This window comes from Peromyscus californicus, unplaced genomic scaffold, assembly GCF_007827085.1.
Source record: "Peromyscus californicus insignis strain IS unplaced genomic scaffold, ASM782708v3 Scaffold_8__1_contigs__length_139910024, whole genome shotgun sequence".
Classification (NCBI taxonomy): Eukaryota; Metazoa; Chordata; class Mammalia; order Rodentia; family Cricetidae; genus Peromyscus; species Peromyscus californicus.
Window position 1 is genome coordinate 8,636,270 of NW_026294606.1, and position 22,113 is coordinate 8,658,382.

The 22,113-nt window shown below is 47.7% G+C and overlaps 2 protein-coding genes across 4 annotated transcripts in view; both read right to left on the bottom strand.

Annotated features, from left to right (window-relative positions):
- Pcbd2 (pterin-4 alpha-carbinolamine dehydratase 2) overlaps positions 1 to 4,364 on the bottom strand; it is a 54,925-nt gene extending 50,561 nt beyond the window's left edge. The window contains exon 1 of one of the 2 annotated variants that reach the window (XM_052727114.1): positions 3,901 to 4,364. In XM_052727114.1, coding sequence (XP_052583074.1) covers positions 3,901 to 4,356 — 456 coding nt within the window. In that variant the 5' untranslated portion in view covers positions 4,357 to 4,364. The remainder of the gene's footprint in view (positions 1 to 3,900) is intronic. The other variant, XM_052727113.1, reaches the window with a different exon arrangement.
- A 4,382-nt stretch (positions 4,365 to 8,746) lies between these two features.
- On the bottom strand, positions 8,747 to 21,877 carry Txndc15 (thioredoxin domain containing 15). 2 transcript variants are annotated; one of them, XM_052727112.1, is made up of 5 exons: positions 21,705 to 21,877; positions 17,040 to 17,515; positions 13,615 to 13,778; positions 10,272 to 10,402; positions 8,747 to 9,286 (listed from the first exon to the last, which is right to left on the bottom strand). In XM_052727112.1, the coding sequence occupies exons 1-5, from the start codon at positions 21,781 to 21,783 to the stop codon at positions 9,090 to 9,092; spliced, it is 1,047 nt and encodes a 348-aa protein (XP_052583072.1). In that variant the 5' UTR covers positions 21,784 to 21,877; the 3' UTR covers positions 8,747 to 9,089. The 2 variants fall into 2 exon arrangements, with proteins under 2 accessions (XP_052583072.1, XP_052583071.1); XM_052727111.1 differs by having other exon boundaries at positions 17,040 to 17,521; positions 21,705 to 21,874.
- Between the last annotated feature and the right edge of the window lie 236 nt (positions 21,878 to 22,113).

The window sequence follows — 22,113 nt, forward strand, 5'->3', positions numbered from 1 at the left end:
GGGGAGAAAACACATCTCTTGTCTGAAAGGGCCAGCATTTATCTAAACTCTTTCCATAAACTTATACCTCTTTAGCAATATGGAAAGAAAGTCTCAAGGGTAACAAATTCTAGCCATCTCTCATCCTTTACTCTCAAAAGACAGGCAAACTCAGCCAGGCGGTGGTGGCGCATGTCTTTAATCCCAGCACTCGGAGGCTGAGACAGGCAGATCTCTGTGAGTTCAAGGCCAGCCTGGTCTACAGAGTGAGTTCCAGGACAGCCAGAGGTACACAAAGAAACTCTGTCTTGAAAAAAAAATTTTTTAAAGATAGGCAAACTCTGTGTGGGCTGTCCAAAAGAAAATGGCTGTTGTCCTGTCTCTACCCGAGTGCTGCCTCAGACCCCACAGTTCAGCAACTCTGGTTTCTAACAGCTACAACTAAGCCTACTACTGCCACTGGCCTTCTTAGATGCTACAGAGTTCCAGGATGTGCAACCGAGGCAAAACCAACTCCCTAGGGAAGCTGCTGGGAGGCCCAGGACCAGAACTCAGGGCTCTAACCCTGGTCTGCTGTCCTTTGGATGGACTTCCATCACCTCCTGTCTGCAGCTCACTGAGTGGGTTGAACTACTGAGGGTGTCTATTCCCTTTCGTATACAATGAAAACCCCTCTAGAGAGGGTGGAACCAAGTGTATATTTCCATGGAATTTCCTATAACCACCTCTGGGTGGTCCACAGCCCCTCTTCCACAGGCAAAAAGTCCTTGCCTTGATAACAAGAGCACCAGAGAAACCAACTCCCTTCATGTGTCGCTGGAGCACCCAGAACATGCACAGTACCTGCCTGCGCTGTCCACCTCATTCCTGCTCTCCAGTGACAGTAGCAACTGTCCTTCATCCTGTACCTTCCTCTGCTAGCTAAAACATTAAACACCGTGGACACATTACTGTAAACTATGAACACAGCTTCTCACTCCAGCGTAACCACCTCACCTCCTTGCAGGGTGACTGTAGGCTCTGGTGAGACCTAGACTGAGCTAATGTTGAAGGCGCTGGGGGAGGGGTGGAGCTGCAGGCTCTGGACTCTAAACATGAAGCTGCAACTCATTCCCACTTCTAAAATCCTCAAACTTGCTGTCACAGACATTAATACAGTTAAGAAGGTACAAACGCCAGACGATAGTGGTGTACACTTTTTTTTTTTTTTTTTTGGTTTTTCGAGACAGGGTTTCTCTGTGTAGCTTTGCGCCTTTCCTGGAACTCACTTGGTAGTCCAGGCTGGCCTCAAACTCACAGAGATCCGCCTGGCTCTGCCTCCCGAGTGCTGGGATTAAAGGCGTGCGCCACCACCGCCCGGCAGTGGTGTACACTTTTAATCACAGCCCTTGGGAGGCAGAGGCAGGCAGATCTCTGTGAGTTCAAGGTCAGCCTGGTCTAGAGACAGCAAGTTCCAGGACAGCCAGGGCTGCACAGAGAAACCCTGTGTCAAAAAAAAAAAAAAAAGGTACACACATTTTTACCTTTTGGCAACTTGTCCTATGAAGGGGAAGGGGAGGATGTTAATGAGACCATTTTTTAGCTTTTTCCTCCCTGAAAAAGCAGCTACTTTCTCCCACTACAAAAGGGGGAATGATAATATATCTTAAGCAAAAACATTTTAAGTCTTGTCATTCAAAATAAGCAATCCCAGCAATGCAGGAGGCAGAGATAGGTGGATCTCTGAGTTTGAGGCCAGCCTAGTCTACAGAGTGAGTTCCAAGATAGCCAGGATTACTCAGAGAAACCCTATCTCAAAAAGAAGGGGGGAAAAAAACCAAGTAATTCAAAACAAGCATTTAATGTTAAGAATTGATAGCAGGCGTGGGGGGGGGGGGTGTGCTGGAGAGATGGCTCAGTGGTTAAGAGCACTGATTGCTCTTCCAGAGGACCTGGGTTCAACTCGCAGCACCCACATGGCAGTTCACAACTGTAGCTCACTTCAGGGGACCCGAAACATACATACATGAAGCAAAACACTTACATAAAATAAAAGTAAATAAATAATGCCAGCACTGGGGAGGCAGAGGCAGGCAGATCTTTGTGCATTCAAGGCCAGCCTGGTCTACAAAGTGAGTTCTAGAACAGCTAGGGCTGTTACACAGAGAAACCCTGTCTCAAAAAACAAAAACAAAACAAAAAGGTAAATAAATCTTTAGAAAGTAAAACAATAAAAAACCTCCAAACAGAGGGTTCTGCTGAGGGTGTGTCCTACTTTCCTGCTTCCTCCGTGGCTGGCGGCTGGCTGGCTCCCAGCGTCTCCCTCTTTTTCTCCCTTTCTCCCCCTCTCTTCTCTTCTACTTAGTCTCCCTGCCCGACAGCCCTGCATATCCCTCCTCTGCCTAGCTACTGGCTGTTCAGCTTTTTATTAGACCAGTCAGGTGCCTTAGGCAGGCAAGGTGAAACAGCGACACATCTTTACACAATTAAACAAATGCAGCCAGGCAGAGGTGGTGCACGCCTTTAATACCAGCACGCGGGAGGCAGAACCAGGTGGATCTCTGAGAGTTCGAGGCCAGCCTGGTCTAAAAAACGAGGTCCAGGACAGACACCAAAACTACACAGAGAAACCCTGTCTCAAAAAACAAGCAAACAAACAAAAAATGCAGCATAAACAAATGCAACACACCTTTACATAGTTAAAGTAATATTCCACAACATAAACAAATGTAACACACCTTTACATAGTTAAAGTAATATTCCACAACATAAACAAATGTAACATATCTTTACATAGTTAAAGTAATATTCCACAACAGAACTGTATCCAGAGTTCAAGGTTAGCCTCAGCTACATGAGACCTAGCTCATGAAAAACAAACAAAATGAAATTTCCTTCCTTCTTTTATTGGAAGAAAGAAAACAAGGGGCAGGGCGCAGGAGACTATGTTTCGTGTACCTGAACACACACATAGACACCTGTATGAAAATTATTTTAACTAAATTAATAATAAAAAACATGTTAACCAAATGCAATAACTGGTCCTGGATTACACCAGAAAAAAAAATTTTTTTCTCTAAGTAATTAGTCAAAAACAATGGATGTTATCAGCAATAAATCTTCTGACTTCAACAATTCTACTGTGTAATATAAGAAAAAATGTTTTAGGAAATTCACCATAGAAATTTTACAGGAATATAAATCATGTCTCTGACTTATTCGTAATTTTCAAAGGGGTCTAATAAGCGCTTGTAAATGAAACGGTGAGCTTCATGCTACATTCTCCACTAGGTGGAGCTGCCTGTTAAAACTTCCCCTCAATTTGCGCTCCCTCTAACCCATCCCTCCAAACCCCCTCCCAGATGATCTCGCCGTGTTCCTCGCTGGCTTCCCAATAATCCTCCTGCCTCAGCCTCGCTAGGCACAGAAATGACAGGCCACAACGCACCGCCAAAATACTAATGTCCGAAGTAAGAAAACTAAAATGTCCTCTATAGAAGTGGTGAGAAAAACCGGTGTACCGTTCAAAAACGTGGGGAGAAAGGCAATTTACTAATGTCTTCCTAAAGCTCACGACCAAGACTACCCAGCGAGGTGGCCCCTTAGGAGCCTCCCCGGGACTGCCCGCAGCACACAGGATGACCACGGCCCATCACTAATCTTCGCATTTAGAATTTTTTTTTTTTTTACACGAGATTGTTTCCGGTGCGCAAGTTCATAAACTACGACGGAAGTGGCTTGGGGTGTTGTTTTGTAACAGGTGCCCCCACGTAGCCGTGGCTGGCCTCGAACTCACACGCGTCCTCCGGCCTCTGCCTGCCCGGTGCAGGGGCGAAGGCGTGTGCACGGCGCTCCGCCAAGTGGGAGCGTGGGAGCCGCGGGTCTGCGCGCGCAGCCGCGCCCACCCAGCCGAGCCCGCTCTCCCGCACCGGCCGCACTCACCATGGCCGCCCGGCTCGCACCCCGGCCGCGCAGCGCCGCCAACCCCCGGAGGGCGCCGCGCGCTCCCGCCGCCGCCGCCGCCGCCGCCGCCGCCATGGCCCCGGGCTGCCCGGCGCGCTGCCTGACGCGGCCCAGGCTCCGAAGGCCCCCGGAGCGGGATGGCTGCCGCGCCCGCCGGTGCTCGCCGCGTGGGGCCACCCCTGCGTGCTCGGTGGTCTTGGAAGCTGAGCTTGCTCCTGCATGGACTGTCCTGCATGCACAGGTACACCCTCCCTGAGAGACCCGAGACGGGCCAGGACCGGTGGAGGCGAATTGCCTCCCACGTGTGGAGACGTGTTCTTTTATATGCCGTGTGTGTGTATTAATCTTTATTATTCTTTTGCCATTCTTTTTCTTCAGATGTAATTGACAATAAAATTCACCCTTTAAAATGGTGTGGGGCCAGGGTTTTAACATTGTGGTGAGGGTTTTTGTCTTGGGGTTTTTTGTTTTTGGTTTTTTTTTGTTGTTGTTTTTTTGTTTTTTTGTTTTTTTTGGTTTTTCGAGACAGGGTTTCTCTGTGTAGCTTTGGAGCCCTGCCCTGGAACTCGCTCTGGAGACCAGGCTGGCCTCGAACTCACAGAGAGCCGCCTGCCTCTGCCTCCCGAGTGCTGGGATTAAAGGTGTGCGCCACCACTGCCCGGCTGTGATGAGTTTTGATTAAAATGTTGCTGTGGCTTTTAGTTCAGCTTGTATCTTTTTGGTTTGGTTTGGTTTTGGTTTTGGTTTTGGTTGAGAGAGGGTTTCTGTGTAGACCCGCCTGTCCCGGAACTCACGCTGTAGACCCGGTTAGCCTCGAACTCAGACATCTGCTTGCCTCTGTCTCCTGAGTGCTGAGATTAAAGACGTACGCCACCACCGCCTGGCCATCCTTTTGATTTTTTTACTAAGTAACTTTATTGTATTCCTTTCTTGTAACAGTTCCACATAGCCAAGTACAACATTGCAGAGGCTGGCCTTGAACACCCGCCTCCACCTTCCAGGAGCTGGGGATTATGGACGTGTGCCACCAAACCTGGCTCCGTTATGTTTTCTAAATTAGCACATCATCAGTTTGCCAGGCTTGGTGGCACACACCTTCAATCCCAGAACTCTGGGGGTGGAGACAGACGGATGGCTGGGAATTAGAGGCCAGACTGGGCTACCCAGAGAGCTGTAGGCCAGCCAGACCCACTACATAGTAAGACCTTCTCAAAAACGCATATTTCCTTATTTTTATCAGTTTTACCGAGAATTTGGCAAAAAGATACATTACTAAAGAGTTCATTTAAGACTGATTTCACAATTGTTAGCAGTCTTATATCCCAAATGGACTTAGAACAAAATAAAGCCTCAAAATAGCCTAAAATTTAGACTTCAGTCTTGACCCTGTTTTTGCCTGATTGACAAGATGTAACAATCTGGAAAAGAAAAACTGTTCAGTCTGAGGGCGCTGGTCCGGCAGAACTGACTTGAAGTAACTTGGGTGACAGTGTGGGTTTCTATAGGCTCATGTCTAAGGATGAGGTGCCAGGGATAGAATTAAAAGTCTTATTTCTGGGCAGTGGTGGCACAAGCCTTTAATCCTAGCACTCAGGAGGCAGAGGCAGTCAGATCTCTGTGAGTTCAAGGCCAGCCTGGTCTACAGAGTGAGTTCCAGGACAGCCAGGACTACACAGAGAAACCCTGTCTTGGGGGAAAAAAAAAAGAACAAGAAGAGGAGGAGAAGGAGAAACAAAACTAAAAGTCTTGTTTCTAGTATTTTCACCGAGTGTTTATGATCATGGAAAATATTCTTGAAGTTTGCATATTAAGTGAGGGTCCCTTCAGGGCATGTGGTACTCACCTGGAATCAGCATTCTGGAGCACAGGCAGGAGGATTTGACGTTTGACACCAGCCTGCCTACACGCTGGAAGAGGAGGGAGAGAAGAGCTGAGAACTGAAAATGATGTGGAAGGTGTGTTAGCGAAGTAGTGCTGCATCCTTTTCCCTCCTTAACAGCCGTCTGACACCATGGCAAACCTCGTTCTAAAGCCGCAAGAGAAGGACGTTAGGGCCTAGGGAAGTGACATCATCATCCAGCAGAGGATCTGTGTGTGTTGAGTTCACCCAAGAAGTTCCCAGAAGCTCCATGAAGCTGACCTAAGTTTGGTCCCCAGGTCCCCACTGGTGGAAAAGAGAGCGGTCATCACAAGTTGTCCTCTGAGCTGCACACACACACACACACACACACACACACACACACACACTTTCAATTGTTTTTAAAAAAGACTCTCAGGTCTGAAGAGATGGCCAGAGGTTAGGAGCACTTTGCTGCTCTTACAGAGAACCTGGGTTCGATTCCCAGCACCCATATGGCAGCTCACAACTGTCTGCAACTCCAGTTCCAGGAGATCTGAGACCCTCCTCTAGCCTCCGGAAGACCAGGCACACACATGATGCATATACACGCAAGTAAGACACCCATAAAGTTCCAAAACTTCATTATTTTAAAGAGCACACAGAAGGTCTCAAAAAATAACAAAGATTAAAGGTGCTTGTGGTTTGAAGGAGGGCGTCCCTCACTGGCTAGGGTATTTGAACACCTGCTCCCCGTTGGTAGAGCTGTTTGGAGAGGTTGTGGAGCCTTCAGAGGGTGGAGCCTTGCTGGAGGAAGTGCCACTGGGGACAGGTTTTGAGAGTTTGCAGCCTTGCCCACGTCCAGTTCACTCTCTCCGCTTCCTGTTTGCAGCTGAAACAGAGATCTCTCACCTCCCTATCCGTGCCTTTCCCAACATTCCCCACTCTATCTGGAACCATAAGCTAAAATAAACTCTTTCTTCCATATCTCACTTTTGGTTGTTTTATCACGACAAAAAGTACCTGAAACAATGCTGAATTCGATTATCACTACAACATGCTGGAGGAAGGCCAGAGGTAAACACTTTCGAAGGTCACCCGGGCTGTGCCATAGAATACGGCAGAACCATCCTTCTAGGCTTGGAGCCAAGTGTGGTGGCACACACCTGGAATCTCATAGTCAGAGCCAGAGGCAGGGGAGCCACAGTCCAAGGCCAGCCTGAGCTACATCTCAAGATTCCAAAGAACTAAACACCACAAATCCTACAACAAAGGTCCGAAAGCTGCACAGCCAACCGTGAGTTATTCCAAGCTTCAGTTTACATTTGAAATGAAGACATTTGATAGCAGTGATCTCAGAGTTATCCAGATAACTGAATCAGTATGGTATTCGCACAGTACTGACTCAGATGTTACTGTCAGAGTAAGTAGACTTACTGGACTCACTAAGGTTTTCAGTTGGTTTGTTTCTCTCGCAGATGTGTAATTATAGGCCAAGGCTCTCAACTGACTGTCTTTATAAGCTGGGCAAGTTAGGTAACCATTCTCAGCCTCAGTTTGCTCATCTGTAAACAGACATAATGGTATCTGAGTCACGGTCCTTCTCCAGTGGACACCCAGCAGGGCTGTTCACGACAGCTCTCAATATGACACTGTATTTCTACAGAGTGAGGAGTATTTTATACAGACTGAACTAATGTCAAACACTGGAAGCAATTAGTATAAAAGTAATTTATTAAGGCATGGTGTACATGCCTTTAATTCTAGCACTTGGGAGGCAGAGGCAGAAGGATCTCCATGAGTTCGAGCCCAGCTCTGCCTACATAGCAAGCTCCAGGCCAGCCAAGGCTGCATGAGACCCTGTCTCAGAAAACACAAAGTACAGAGGCAGGTGGATCTCAGAGTTTGAGGCCAGCCTGATCTACAGAGCAAGTTCCAGGACAGCCAGGGCTACACAGAGAAACCCTGTCTCTAAGAACCAATAATAGTAACAATAATAATGATAATAAAAAGGTTTGTATAAATTACATGTGTTAATACTCTGACCCGCCCCTTGGGGCAGCCCTGCGTCCTGATGTAAATGCCTGATTTAAGGAAAAACCCCACCCTTCTCTCTCTCCACTCTCTCTCTCCATTCCCACGAGGTATGCACCTTCAACCCCCCCCCCCCTTCTTTCTGTCTTTCCCTCTTTATTTTTCTCTTCATCTCTCTATTACAATAAACTCATTTCCATGCGGATGCAGTGCCTGGATTGTGAATGAAGTGCCGCTGCCCACCGCTGGCCGGCCGCCACTACATCTGCCCAGCATGTTTTCCCTCACGCGTGGGACTCCCTTGTCTGGCCAGCTGGGGGTCCCCCAGGAGCAATATCATAACAATATGTTGTCTCTATAAAAATTTTTATCTTTTATAAGTGTATGAGGGGCGCATGCTATGGTGTACACGAGGAGCTCAGGTCTCTCTTCCTACCATGTGGAGCAGGGATTCAGCTCAGGTCTTCCTCACATTTGGTGGCAAGCATCTTTATGTGCTAAGCCTCATCTCAGCAGCTGTGCTATCTCTGTTCTAAATGCATCCTAAACTAGACTAGACTCAACCTTCAGGCAAGAAGTGTTATACTTCCTTTGCATCTCAACCCAGCTCAGTGTTCAGAGGTTGGTTGGTTTGTTTAGGTTTTTCAATCGAGTTTCTCGGTAGCCCTGGCCACCATGGAACTCACTGTGTAGACAAGGCTGGCCTTGAACTCAGAGATCCCCCTGCCTCTGACTCCTAAGTGCTGGGATCAAAGGCGTGCACAACTACCACCCGGCTCAGTATTCAGAATTTTAAGGTTCAAATAATGCACACTGGTTATATAAACTGACTAAGGCTTATGATCTAGCACAAAGTTAACATGTTTAAATTAGAATGTTTTTTTCCTAAAATCTGCCACTTAGAAACAAGTGGAATCTCCTTGAATTCTTTCAGAGAATGCACAGTTCACAAAACAAGGGGCACGTGACTTTTTATTTTTCATCAGGTGCTACTTACAGGCCCACAGCCACCCTAGTTACTCCTCTCCCAAAACTCTTTCCTGCTTAGGGACACCAGGAGAGAAATTCATTATGTTCAAGTATTGGAAACAGGAACAGTCAATTCTAGTGAATACTTTTTCATCTGCAAATTGTCACAGTAAAAACACATTTAAATGTCACATCCTTTTAGCCTTTCAGTAGTTCAACAAGAACATGATTCTTGACTCTGACTTCCGCTGCAAGTCAGCGCTTCAGGGGAGGAAATGCCCATGACTGTAAGTCCGGCCGGATGCCTCCTCTCCCTTGAGTTGTGTCTCTACTCCACATGCTCCTGCTCTTGTCCTGGAATCAGCCACCGAATGCTCTCGGTCCGGATGGTAGCATACATAATAAAACTAATTAAAAAGAATAAGGAAAATACAAGCAGCCAATCCACCGTCTTTACCAATGTGCTGGGGAGAGGGCCCATTCGGTCAGCCTGAGTCACCACCACGTTTTTCTTGGCTTCTATACCTGAAAGACAAATCAATTGTTTCAAATTAGAGAGAAAACACATCCAAGGCTTGTCTGAAGTATAAGCGTGACATGCAATCTGACAAGCGACCCTGAAATAAACACCGCGCAAGCGTATCTTGGAAGGGTTTCACCTGCGGTCAGAGTCATGTGTCCCTTGCCTTTCTTCCCAGGACATCAAAGGACCAGGAATCCCTCCAGCAGTTCAAAGCTAAAGCTCCGGAATTTCTGCAACTCCTCAGAGCTTTTCTAGTCAATGTCCTGTTACAGTGCTTTTTGTTCTCTTGAGACTAAAGCTCAACAAATCAGACCACTCTCAATGTTTCCACAGGTTGGTTTATGTTAAATTCAAGATGCCTTTAAATGAGTTATTGAAAGGATTGTTCCAACAGTTACCCCCACTGGGTCAGTGATCACTAAAGATGCTGGGCACCTGGACTTCATCTACAGGCACCAAACACAATGCCTTTCTCTCCCACACCCGTCAGGGATCCGGCTCACGTCCAATTCCCAGCGACCTTGCAGTACTCTCGCGTCTGAGCTAACGAGGATCTCTGCTCTCTCTGTCACAAGGAAACTGAAGCCGGGCGGTGGTGGCGCACGCCTTTAATCCCGGCACTTGGGAGGCAGAGACAGGCGGATCTCTGTGAGTTCGAGGCCAGCCTGGGCTACAGAGTGAGTTCCAGGACAGCCACGGCTGTCTCCAGTCATCCTTCCCCTCCAAAAAAACTAAATAAATAAATGGGACATGCCACAATAGAAACAAACAAAAGCTAACCACACCCAACAGTGCAGCTGAATCTCCCAGCAACAACCCAGATGAAGAAGGTACACTCTGTGCTACTACTAACATAATGTGCTCTGTGAGTTCGAGGCCAGCCTGGTCTGGTCTGCAGAGCAAGTTCCAGGCCAGCAAGAACTACACAGTGAAACCCTGTCTTAAAAAAAAAAAAACCTTCCTCCTCAGGGTGTTATTTCTACATACCTGTCTGATTGAAAATGAAGATCTTCAGTGTTTCCAGAGTTCGATCTGTATGATTAAACCTTGCCATTGGTTTAGCTCCTTGGAATAATAAAATGTTGGGGACAGCTACAGTGCCAAATCTGGTAGAAAGGCTGGAAGAGAAGAAGGCAGTTAAGTTAGAAAGCCCAAAAGCACGCTTTCTCACATGACTACTCTGTATCGAACTTTTGACTTTTGGTCTGTTCCTCGCCACTTCCTTATGGGTCAGGGTTAGGGCGCTCCTACACTGCCATCCAACGCAACTGCTATTAGCACATGGTTCTAGCCATGACCCAATGATTCCACTATTTAAATCCAGATGTCAAAACAACTCAGACCAGAAAATTCTAATTCATGGATAAAACATAGTGTGTCAATTTTCTTGACAGAAAAAAAAAATTCAAACTTCAGAATGGCCATCCCTCCCTCAAAAAAGATCAGCATACAGTAAGCAATTCTTTGGCCAACTGGTGCAAAGGAATCCATGACTCAGCCCGCACACTAGCCTGCAGGATTGTTTAGCCCTCGCACAGACCAGTCCAGGCTCTGGCAGTGGTCTGACGACAGAACCAGCTATAACCTTTGGGAAAATTATTTAACCTCACCAAGCCTCAGATTCTCCTGTCACTGAACAATCACTGTTGGATGAGCAATGTCAGTTTTGTCATTCAGACATTGGCATATGAATCAAACACATTCCAGGCCCTATAATGAAGACGTGTCTTCCATAAACAGGCTAAGGAAGGCAGCAAGGCAGATGCCAACAGCCTCTGGAAAGGGAGCGCAGGGAAGCATACCAGACCTAAGTCCCGGGAGTCTAGTGTATGCTTTGGAGCCTGATCACCATTGCTAGCCTTAGGCCAGGCCCTGTAGACAGTTTCCTGGAACAGACAGAAGAGTCGCTAAGCTAGGGCTGAAGAGATGGCCCAGTGGTTAAGAGCACATACTGCTCTCCTAGGGGACCCGTATGGGGCAGCTCACAACTGCCTGCAACTTCAGCTCCAGGGATCTGATACTCTCTTCTGCCTCCACACACATGCAGACACTCACATACCATATGTGATGGCTAATCTTGGTTGTCAACTTGACCACATCTGGAATCAACTAAAACTCAATTAGCTGGACACACCTGTGAGGGATTTTCCTAATTGGATCATTTGAAGTAAGAAGATCCACCCTAAATATGTATAATTTGAGTTAAGAAGACCCACCCTAAATCTGGGCAGCACCTTCTGGTGGCAGCCTACATAAAAGGACATGGAAGAAGGACGCTTTGCTTTTGCCTGCTTGCCCTCACTCTAGCTGGCAAATGTATCCATCCTGCTGTGGAGGCGTGCATTCCTTCACTGATATTAGAACCTACTTCTTTGGAATTCCAACATAGACTGAAGGCCAGCTAAGATATCCAGCTTTGTGTATTGAACAACTATTAGAGTCTTAGGAGACAGCCATTGTTGGACTAGCTGGACCACAGCCTGTAAGCCACTCTAATAAATCCCTGTTTAATATATAGATTCATCCTATCAGTTCTGTTCCTCTAGAGAACCCTAACACACTCTAAGTTAAAAAGCAAAATAGATCTTTTAAAAAGTGATAATTACTAATTTGAGGAACAATTTATTTCTTCATAAACAGTAAAAACACATATATACTAAATCAATCAATTAATCAATCAATCAGTCAATGTAAGAAAATAAAAGAGAGCCGGGCGGTGGTGGCGCACGCCTTTAATCCCAGCACTCGGGAGGCAGAGGCAGGCGGATCTCTGTGAGTTCGAGGCCAGCCTGGGCTACCAAGTGAGTTCAAGGAAAGGCACCAAAGCTACACGGAGAATCCCTGTCTCGAAAAACCAAAAAAAAAAAAAAAAAAAAAAAAAAGAAAAGAAAAGAGAAGCCAGGCATGGTGACGAACAAGCGACAGTTGTACCTCCCACTGCTGCTCGGGTAAGAGTGCAAACCCATCGCTGTGCCCAAGAGAAAAGCGATTAAAAGCCCTGTGAACAGCATGAAAGAAATATAAACAAAGACAATATCGCTATAAAGGGATACATTCATTTATTAATATATTAAGTGTACAACTATTATAATATATTGATGCATAATTTGTAATATGCATGCAAAGTAAATATAAGTGTGATGGCTCACACCTGTAACCTCAGCACTTGGGAGGCTGAGGCAGGAGGACTACTGAGAATTCAGGGACAGTCTGGGGTACACAGTGAGCCTCTGTCTCAAAAAAGAAAAGAAAAAAAAGTAAATATAAATAGATATAAAGAAAGAAAAGACAGGAAAAGAAAAAGAGAAGAAAATAAAGGGGCTGGAGAGGTGGCTCGGTGATTAAGTGTGCATACTGTTGTTGAAGAGAACCAGAGTTTGGTTCCCAGCACCCAGGTCCAGTGCTCACCACCTCCTGTAACTCTCTCTCTCTGGGGATCTGACACCCTTTCCTAGCTTCTCTAGGTACCATATACATGGGCACATGCACAAAGACAGATAATTTTTTTAATATTAAAAAGGGGGGGGCACAGAGATGGCTCTGTGGTCAAGAGCACAGGTTGCTCTTCCAGAGGACCCGAGCTTGATTCTCTGCACCCAGCAGCCTCTTCCGGCCTCCATGGGCACGTAGTACACAGCCATATACGTAATTAAAAATAAATAAATAAAAGCACTTTAAAAAGATGACAGTTTAAAAACAAAACAACAAAAACCAAACAACCATGACTGGACACGGCAAGCAGAGTGCTGGAAACGACACCGAAGGCGACTGCCACAGAGACACCCTACCGTGACACCACTTCTGCTAATATTTAGTTTGGTCAAGACCATACAAGGTCCTCCAGCAATGTCCCTGCCATCAAATGCCATACCTGCCACTCTTATACACACACACACACACACACACACACACACACACACACACACACACACACACACACAACAGGACTACTTCATTAGGGACTTCTAGAAACTGACTCCGCCAGCGCTCAGAGGGACCTGAGAACCAGCAGCATTCACGCTTGCTTTTCTCTTCCACCCTTCTCAAAGCCCTGTTGACCTTCCCTACTTGTAGCTTTTTGTTGTTGCTGTTTGGGGTTTTTTTCGAGACAGGGTTTCTCTGTGTATCCTTGACTGTTCTGGAACTCGCTTTGTAGACCAGGCGGGCCTCGAACTCACAAAGAGAACTCACCTGCTTCTACCTCCCGAGTGCTGAGATTAAAGGCGTGCACCACCACTGCCTAGCTCCCTACTTGTAACTTAACCAACAAGGGCCTTATGTGACTATAGCCATCAGCTGAAAGGACGAGCCACAAGGCCACCAAAGATACCTGCTGTGCTGAGACGCATCCAGTGCCAGAAAGCCAAGAGTTGGGAATGCCCGAGGCAGAGAGTTAAAATGGGGGGCCAGGCTGGCAGAAAACCGGCACCACGGAGTGTAGAAGAGGACCAGTGTACAGTCACTACCATTTGGGTTTAGAAAATCCATAAGGTCCTGTAGAGAAAGAGAACAGTTAGAAGTGAGCATTAAATGTACATGTGCAGCCTAGGCAAGGAAGGAGGAAGGAACTCTTTAGGTTAAAGGACAGCATGGTCTCCATAGCAAGTTCCAGGGCAGTCAGGGATACATGGAGACCCTGTCTCAAACACAAAGCAAAACAAGCAAAGTACATCTATATACTTATGAAAGGATACCCAAGAAGGACGCCTTGCTGGGCGGAGAGGAGAAAGACTGATGCCCTTGACCACTGTCAGGACTTGGAACCAGAGTACAGTCATCTCCAGTGTTTTCTTCACTAGTCAGCTCAGTACTAAGTACTCACAGCATATACAGAACACGGCCCAGGCCCAGGCCACAGAATTGTACATCACAAACACTATGGTGTGGATCTTTTAAGATTTATTTTGCTAGGTGGTGGTGGTGGTGGTGGTGGTACACACCTTTAATCCCAGCACTTGGAAGGCAGAGGCAGATGGATCTCTGTGAGTTTGAGGCCAGCCTGGTCTACAGAATGAGTTCAAAGACAACCAGGGCTACACAGAGAAATCTTCTCTCGAAAAACAAAACAAAAAAAGATTTCTTTTTATTCATGTGTTTGTGAGTGTATGCAATATATATATATATATATATTGCACACAGATGCCCATGGAAGCCAGAAGAAGGCATCAGATCTCCTGGAGCTGGAATTATAGGCAGTATGAGATGGGTGTTGGGAACTGAACTTGGGTCCTCTGGAAAAGCCACAAGCATTCTTGTTGGAGGCTTACTCCTCAGCCTGTGGAGTATTGGTAAATAGCTCCAACATCAGAAGGTAAGCTCTAGTGGTCATAGCTCATAGGTCACAGGGGCATGCCTTTGATACTATTGAGTCTCTGCTGCCTGTCTGTGCACCACATGTGTACCTGGTGCTTGTGGTAGACAGAAGTGGGCATCAGACCCTCTGCAACCAGAGTTACAGATGGTTGTGAGCTGCCATGTGGGTGCGGGGAATTGAACCCAGGTCCTCTGAGCCACCTTTCTTGCCCCTGGAGCATGCCTTTGAAGGGGATTGTTGGACCTTGATCTCTTTTGTTCTGTTTCAGTCACAGGGTCTCATTGTGTAGCTCTGGCTAAGTTGGAACTCACTCTACAGACCAGGCTGACTTCAAACTCTGAGAGATCCACCTGCCTCTTCCTCCCCAGTGCTGGGATTAAAGGTGTGTGCCACCACGCACCTCGATCTCGTCATTCTCCTTTTACTTCCCCATCCCCAGGAGGTGAGGTATTTTTCCAACACGTGCTCCCACCATGGTATGCTGCCTCACCACAGGCACAAAAACAATGGAGCCAAGTGATGACTCTAAAACTGTGAGCAAAGAGAAGCTTCCTCTCTTTTGAAGTTGATTACCTCAGGTAGTTGTTTCAGTAGGAGAAAGATAACACATCAGACAGTTCCCAACCATCATCTTGGCAGAGCTAAGCTCACTGTGTACGGCCAAAGGTCAGTGCCATTCAAGGGAGCACTGTGTCTGCCACCAGCTGTTGAAGCTATAACCCAGCCTGCTTGGTCATATGTGGGACATAGCAAAACAGTCCTGCATGGCCTGAGGACAGTGTTTAGGAGACACTCTGGAGGGAATGTGAGCCAGGCTGACTCCAGCCCATGGAGAAGCTTCATGAATTAAATATACCTTGCCCTCTATGACACTGAGCCATCATGGCTCCCAGAGCTAAGGTTTGTTTCTCTCATGTAAGCAGGCTGATTGCAGCCTGCTCTTCTGGCTTCTTAACCATCTACAGAAACTGTCAGCCATTATTCCAGAATACCCTTGGGGAATCATCATTTATCTAAGTATCTGGAAATTTGGCTGGGTTTGGGATAATGGTCTCACTCACTGTAGAACAAACACTAGACTCACATTCTTTAGAGGAAGAGAACTTTGTCACTGTAACACATGTTCCAGCATAGATACCCAACTGTAGTTTTGGTCATTTCTATTTTCTTTTCTTATAAAAAGATTTATTTTCATCATTTTTTAATCATGTGTGTGTATCTGATTGTGGGTATGAGCACCTGAGCACAGGTGCTCAAGGAGGCCAGAAGAGGGCATTGGATCCCCTGGAGCTGGAGTTACACGTGACTGTGAGCCATCCAGTGTGGGTGCTGGCAGGTGAACTTGAATGCTCTGGAAGAGCAGAATGCTCTCTCTTCACTGCTGAGTCATCTCTCCAGACCCTCATTCAGACTTTTTAAGAACATTTATTTTTTGGTGGTACTGGGGATTGAACCCAGGGCCTTATACATGCTAGGCAAGTGTCTATCACTGAGCTAGTCTCAGCTCTAGAAAAAGAAAAATGTTGTTATTATGATCCCAAGCACCTATCTGTTCAGTAGGATGCTTTTGAAACTTAGTGGTAAATTATCACAAGAATGACTAGCTTCTGGTCACCTAAAAAACACCTTTTCAGGGCTGGAGAGATGGCTCAGCAGTTAAGAGAACTGTTCTTCCAGAGGACCCAGGTTTGGTTCCCAGCACTCACATTGCAGCTCACAACTATCTGTAACTCCAGTTCCAGGGGATCCAACACCCTCATACAGAGTATAAACAGGCAAAATACCAGTGCATATTAAATTAATTAATTAATTTTTAAAAATCTGTCCCTTTTAAGACAGCAGGCTGGAACACAGCTCAGCTGAGAAAGTGTTTACATGGACAAAGCCCTGGGTTCAATCCCCAACACCTCATAAAATTAAGTGTCATAGATCAGGCCTGTGACCCCAGCACTCCAGAAGTGGAGGCAGGGGAATCAAAGTCTAAGGTCATACATACGTCATCCTTTGCTATAGCAAATTCAAGGCCATCCTGGGATACTTGTCAAAATACCTGTCTTTTCTGAGACCTGTCAAAGAGCGGCTGCTAGCTGCACGCTGAACCCAGCCTTCCCAGAACTGGGATTCCAGGTCTGCACCACCAATCCAGTGTCCAATAACAGACTGCGGTAATATTTCTTCTTTTTCCTCTACACACCGCTGAGAGCAAGTCACTTGCACTGCAGCGTCGTTCAACACCGTCCTCACGTGCAGTGGACAGAGATGAGGCTGAGGGTGGCGGCACCCTCTGGTGGCACCCACCTAAGCCCAGGCGGAGAGCAGCCTGGGCAATGTCCATCTGAAAGTTAATGAGTACTAGAGTGTTAAATCATAAGGTGAGTTTGGAGAGACGAAGGAGGGACACAGAGACAGACAGACAGACATTATTAACGCAGGCTTCCTACCTGGGACATGTTTAAAATCTTCAAGGTGAAATTTTCTAGCCCGGTCACATTCCTCTCCTCACAGTTCACCTTGGGGGACTTGAGGCTGTCCGTGCTGTTGGCATCCTCGGTGGCTACCGGCTCAGCCTCCGCCGCTCCAGGCTCAGGGTAGTACTCCTCTTCCCGCTCCGAGAAGCCGCCCGCACCGTGTAGTGCGAAGAGGCTCTCCTGGCCACATCTTGGGTCCTCCTCTCCCAGGGCACTGCAGGTGCCATCTCGGCCCTCAGCGCTCCGTTGGTCCTCAGCTGCACCCGGAATCACCGACAGCACCACCACAGGATCTCCTCGAGGACCCGGCCCGGGCGAGGCCTCAGCAGGCTCTGCCACCCTCGCCTGGTCCCGACGGCCCTGCGCAGCCTCCTCTTTCTGCAGGTACAGGGCCCCGACCTGGAGAGCTGGGCCAGGCTGCTCTTCCCGCCACACACGGCCGCTCTCCTCTGCAACTGAAGCAGGGCAGCATACTGTCATATCTGATTCGAAAGCAGATGAACCCCAAAGACTTACAATTATCTTCCAAAATACCCCGGTGGAGAAAAAAAGTTTCCATTTTCCTATCAGAGGGCCACCCACCTTCTCCATTTATTGAGACCATAGTCAGGGATGCTGTATTGATAGATGCCAAGTAAGAAGATAAACACAGAACATACTAGAAACCTGCAATTTGCCACATGACGTACAATTAAAAAATAAACAAATAAAAAACCTTCAGTGAAGCCCACCAGTTAGGAAAAGATAACAGGGACACTAAGAAAATAATGGATGGTGGCCCACATCTCTAAACCCAGTATTTGGTAGGCAGAGGCAAGCAGATCTCTGTGACTTCCAGGCCAGCCAGGGTCACACAGTGAGACCCTGTCAAAAGAGAGGAGGAGGAATTTCTTCTTTAACCTGACAGACTGATTGCAGCTTGAGCCATGCATAAAATGACAATTATTGTATCACTAGTTTCAAGTAAATTGCTTGGGAAATAAAGATGGAGGGCACTGGGCCCACCCTTCCAGGAAGCACCACCCAGAGTCTGTACCTTGCCACCATTCAGCCTTTCTCAGGAGGCTCTCTGATGCAAGAAAGAAAGCCTAATGAGGAGGGGCCAGAACAGGCTGGGGCTGAGGGGGCAGCAAACCTGAACTTTTTTTTTTTTAACCAGCCTTATTTTATTTTTTGAGATTTATTTATTATGTATACAATGTTCTGTCTGCATGTACGCCTGCAGGCCAGAAGAGGGCACCAGATCTCATTACAGATGGTTGTGAACCACCCTGTGGGTGCTGGGAATTGAACTCAGGACCTCTGGAAAAGCAGTCAGTGCTCTTAACCTCTGAGCCATCTCTCCAGCCCCAAACCTGAACTTCTTTTTTTTTTTTTTTTAAAGATTTATTTTATTTATTATGTACACAGTATTTTGCCTGCATGTGTCCCTGCAGGCCAGAAGAGGGCACCAGATCTCATTATAAGTGGTTGTGAGCCACCATGTGGTTGCTGGGAATTGAACTCAGGACCTCTGGAAGAGCGGTCGGTGCTCTTAACCACTGAGCCATCTCTCCAGCCCCAAACCTGAACTTCTTAAAGGCAATCCTTAGCATGCTTTCGTAACAAATGAGAAGAAGCCACCAATGTGCGGGAAATATACAGGATGCTGTGAGGAGCAATGAGAAAAGATGTACTGGGTCCTAGCACATGAAAGCCAGTGATGGTAGCTGGGGCTGCTTACAGTTCAAAGAGATGTAGAAGTACCGCAACCAAGTTCGAGTCCCCGGTAAACACAAGCAGAATCCATCCACTTTACCCCGCTCCGCTAACACTGCTCAGACCCGGCTACAGCCACCTCCCATGTACAGCTGCTGTACTGACCCATCTCCCAGATCTCCTCAGCTCATAAAGCTGCTCCTCACTGCAGCCCAAGTGGAACTAGAAGTTGGACAAAACTCTTCTTGCTTCTCCCCAATAGGAAACATGTTCAGTGACTTCCCCTGCCCTGTGTGATTTATACTCTATACTGTCTGGTCTCTGGTCACTCCCACTGTCCCCGACCGGCCTTGGACCATTCCTGAGGATGGTTTCTCAGCTAAGAAAGTCCTCTACCGTACCTCTTCACCTGCAGGTGAATCCAATATCCTTCAGATGGCGACACTAAACTTCTCTTCTACAAGGGCATCTATCCTAAATTTAGACCAGGGTAAGCAGTCCCCAGATGGTACCCAATAATGTCCTGGGGCTTGCCCTGATGTATTGTCCACCCTTATAATCCACTTAATAATTTGTATTCATTTGATGTCTGCCTTGCCCTCCAGATAGAAAGGCAGGCTCTCTACTTCGTCTAAGCCTTCCCTGCTCACAGGGAAGCCCAGTAGTACAATGCATAGGATGCATGGGAAGACTCTGACAATGGGCTGGATGTGGTGAATCATACCTGCAATCAGTAATAGGGAATCTGAGGCAGGGGGATTTCTCTGACTTCAAACTAGGATGGGCTGCATTGTAAGATGGCTCTCAAACAAACAAACAAGTAAAAAAAATAACCATCTTCTATCTGACTGCCTAGTAAAGACTAGCGTAGGATCCTGGATCTCAAGAGCAGGTGCTCACTCCCATTCCTAGGCGCCTGGGCAGCGCCCCGAGCCCCAGGTACCCCGAGCCCCAGGTACCCCGAGCCCCAGGTACCCCGAGCCCCAGGTACCCCGAGCCCCAGGTACCCCGAGCCCCAGGTGCTGATCCGTCAGCAGTGTCTGCTGTGGGGAAAAGGCTTCATATTTTCAGCCACTCCGAGAAGGAACCAGCTGGGATGGTTCCTTTATCCTCTGCCTATATCCTAGCCACGTGAGCAATGCCCTGCTCAGTTGGGACTATCCTCAGGGTCTGCATGGATGTATGAATATATATTTTGCAATGAGCTCAAATGACTACGAACCCTGGAAAATCTGAGAATGCAATGAGGGACTATCAATGTGTGCACCGAATGTAGAGAAACTAAAAGTAACATTGTTTTGTTTCTTTTCCTTGTTTGTCGTAGGGTCTTGTGTAGCAGAGGCCAGCTCTGAACTCCTGATCCTGCCTCCACCTAAGCAGTGTTGGGATCACAGGCCTGTGCTGCCACATCTGGCTTTTAAAGCAGTATTAAAGAACTCCAAGATAGGATGGCAGAGGGAAAGCCAGGTACCACTCCCATATCTCATGGCTGCTGCAGCAGAAACAGTCTAGAGCCTTAGGACAAACACACAGGCCAAAGAGAGCAGTTCCCCAGTATTGCTGCTTTCTGGTGAGGGACGAACAGGCCTGTAATAAGCCCGAGGAAAGTGAGCCAGGAGAACTAACACCCGCACCCATTTATCCCTTGTTCCAGTGCCTTCCAAAGTCAAGAGAGCCTATTATCCTATACACCCTTCCTCACTTTTAAGGTCAGTGATTAAATGGAATAAAAATACAAAATTCTGGCTGTGAGATCTGGTAGACATGGCTTACACCTTGGCCCTGTAACACTGACATGGGGTTTTCTGGTTCTGAATCTCAGTTTCAGGTTAGACATACACAAGTGGGAACGATGAGGTCTGTAGTCCCAGCACTGGGCAAGCAGAAGGCTCACCAGTCTGGGGCCAGTCTGGGCTGTCTCAAAGTAAACAACAACAAAAAATGCTTGGTGACTACAACACTTGGGGGGGGCGGGGGGCTGGAGAGATGGCTCAGCGGTTAAGAGCACTGGCTGTTCTTCCAGAGGACCCACATGTCAGCTCACAACTGTCTGTAACTCCAGTTCCAGGGTACCCGACACCCTTTTGTAGGCAAAACACATGCACATTTAAAAAAAAAAAAAAAAAAAAAAAAAGCCAGCTAGGGTTACATGAAATCCTGTCTCAAAAACACCAAACAATAACAATTGGTGTTACTATGAATCGTCTTTCTCTGTGCTCAGCATTGCCTCCTTACAGGACATCCCCAGGGAAGGAAAAACCTTTTTCTGTTAAGAAATGGACTTTAATACGGGTGGATAAAAGAGCCATCAACTTAGGTCTCTCTCTGCTTCCCACTCTAGGCCCACAGAATGGATTCCCTTCCTCACTTAAAGGGGTCCCTATATGCTCGGGCCCCAGGAATCTGCTGTTAGTTTTCCGGTCTTTCCTTCACGCAGATACCTACTGAGCAAAAGTGGCCATCTTCAAAAAGTGGTCCAGCAAGATAGACTCCAGCATGGACTTGGAAGTCAGAGAGACTTCAGGCTCTGATATTTACCAGTTAAGTACGAACTGACAAATTGTTTATCGCCTCCGAGCCACGGTATACCCAGCATGTGAGACGACAGTATTAACAGAAGCTGTCTGCCGGCGCTGGTGGAAGAAGGACATGATGATGTAGAGCATCACGCAGAGCTCTGGGATTCTAAGGCCATAACAAAAGTCAGGTATTTGTTACGAAGAGGTTAATAATAAAGTGCTCATCACAAAGGGTGGGCCTCGGCAAGCGCCTAACACTCCCTCGGGTCGGCGGGCAGGGGGGCTGAGCAGGCTCGCCGCCACCCGCGCCGCCACCCGCGCCGCCCCGCACCGCCCGCACCGCCCCGCACCGACCGCGGCCGGCCGGGGAGCAGCGCGTCGCCCCACGCAGCCGCCTTGGCCCTGCCGGGTCCGCACTCACCGTCCAGGCCGCGGGCCGGAAGGCCCAGCACCCACAGCAGTACTTGCCACCAGCAGAGGAGGTGCATGGCGCGTGACATGGAGCCGCGGCGACAGCCACCGCGGTGGAAGACAACCGGCGCACGGCAACGGGAGTCGCGCCCCCAACCCCAGCGAGGCTGGGGGAGGAGACCTGAGAGCGCAGGCGTGGCCGCGGGTCGCCATCTTGACTCCTGGCGGCCGCTGCAGACGCCATCTTGGAGTCGGGCGGTTGGCTTCTGGCCAGTTGTGGACGACCTGTACTGGAAGCCGCTGTGGGAAACACGTACCTAAGGCTTGGGTGTTTTCGAGGTCAGAGCAGGGCTCCAGCAGGCGTCAATCGTCCCCTCCCATGTCATCTCCTGGCTGCTTGCAGCACATACTGCACCTGC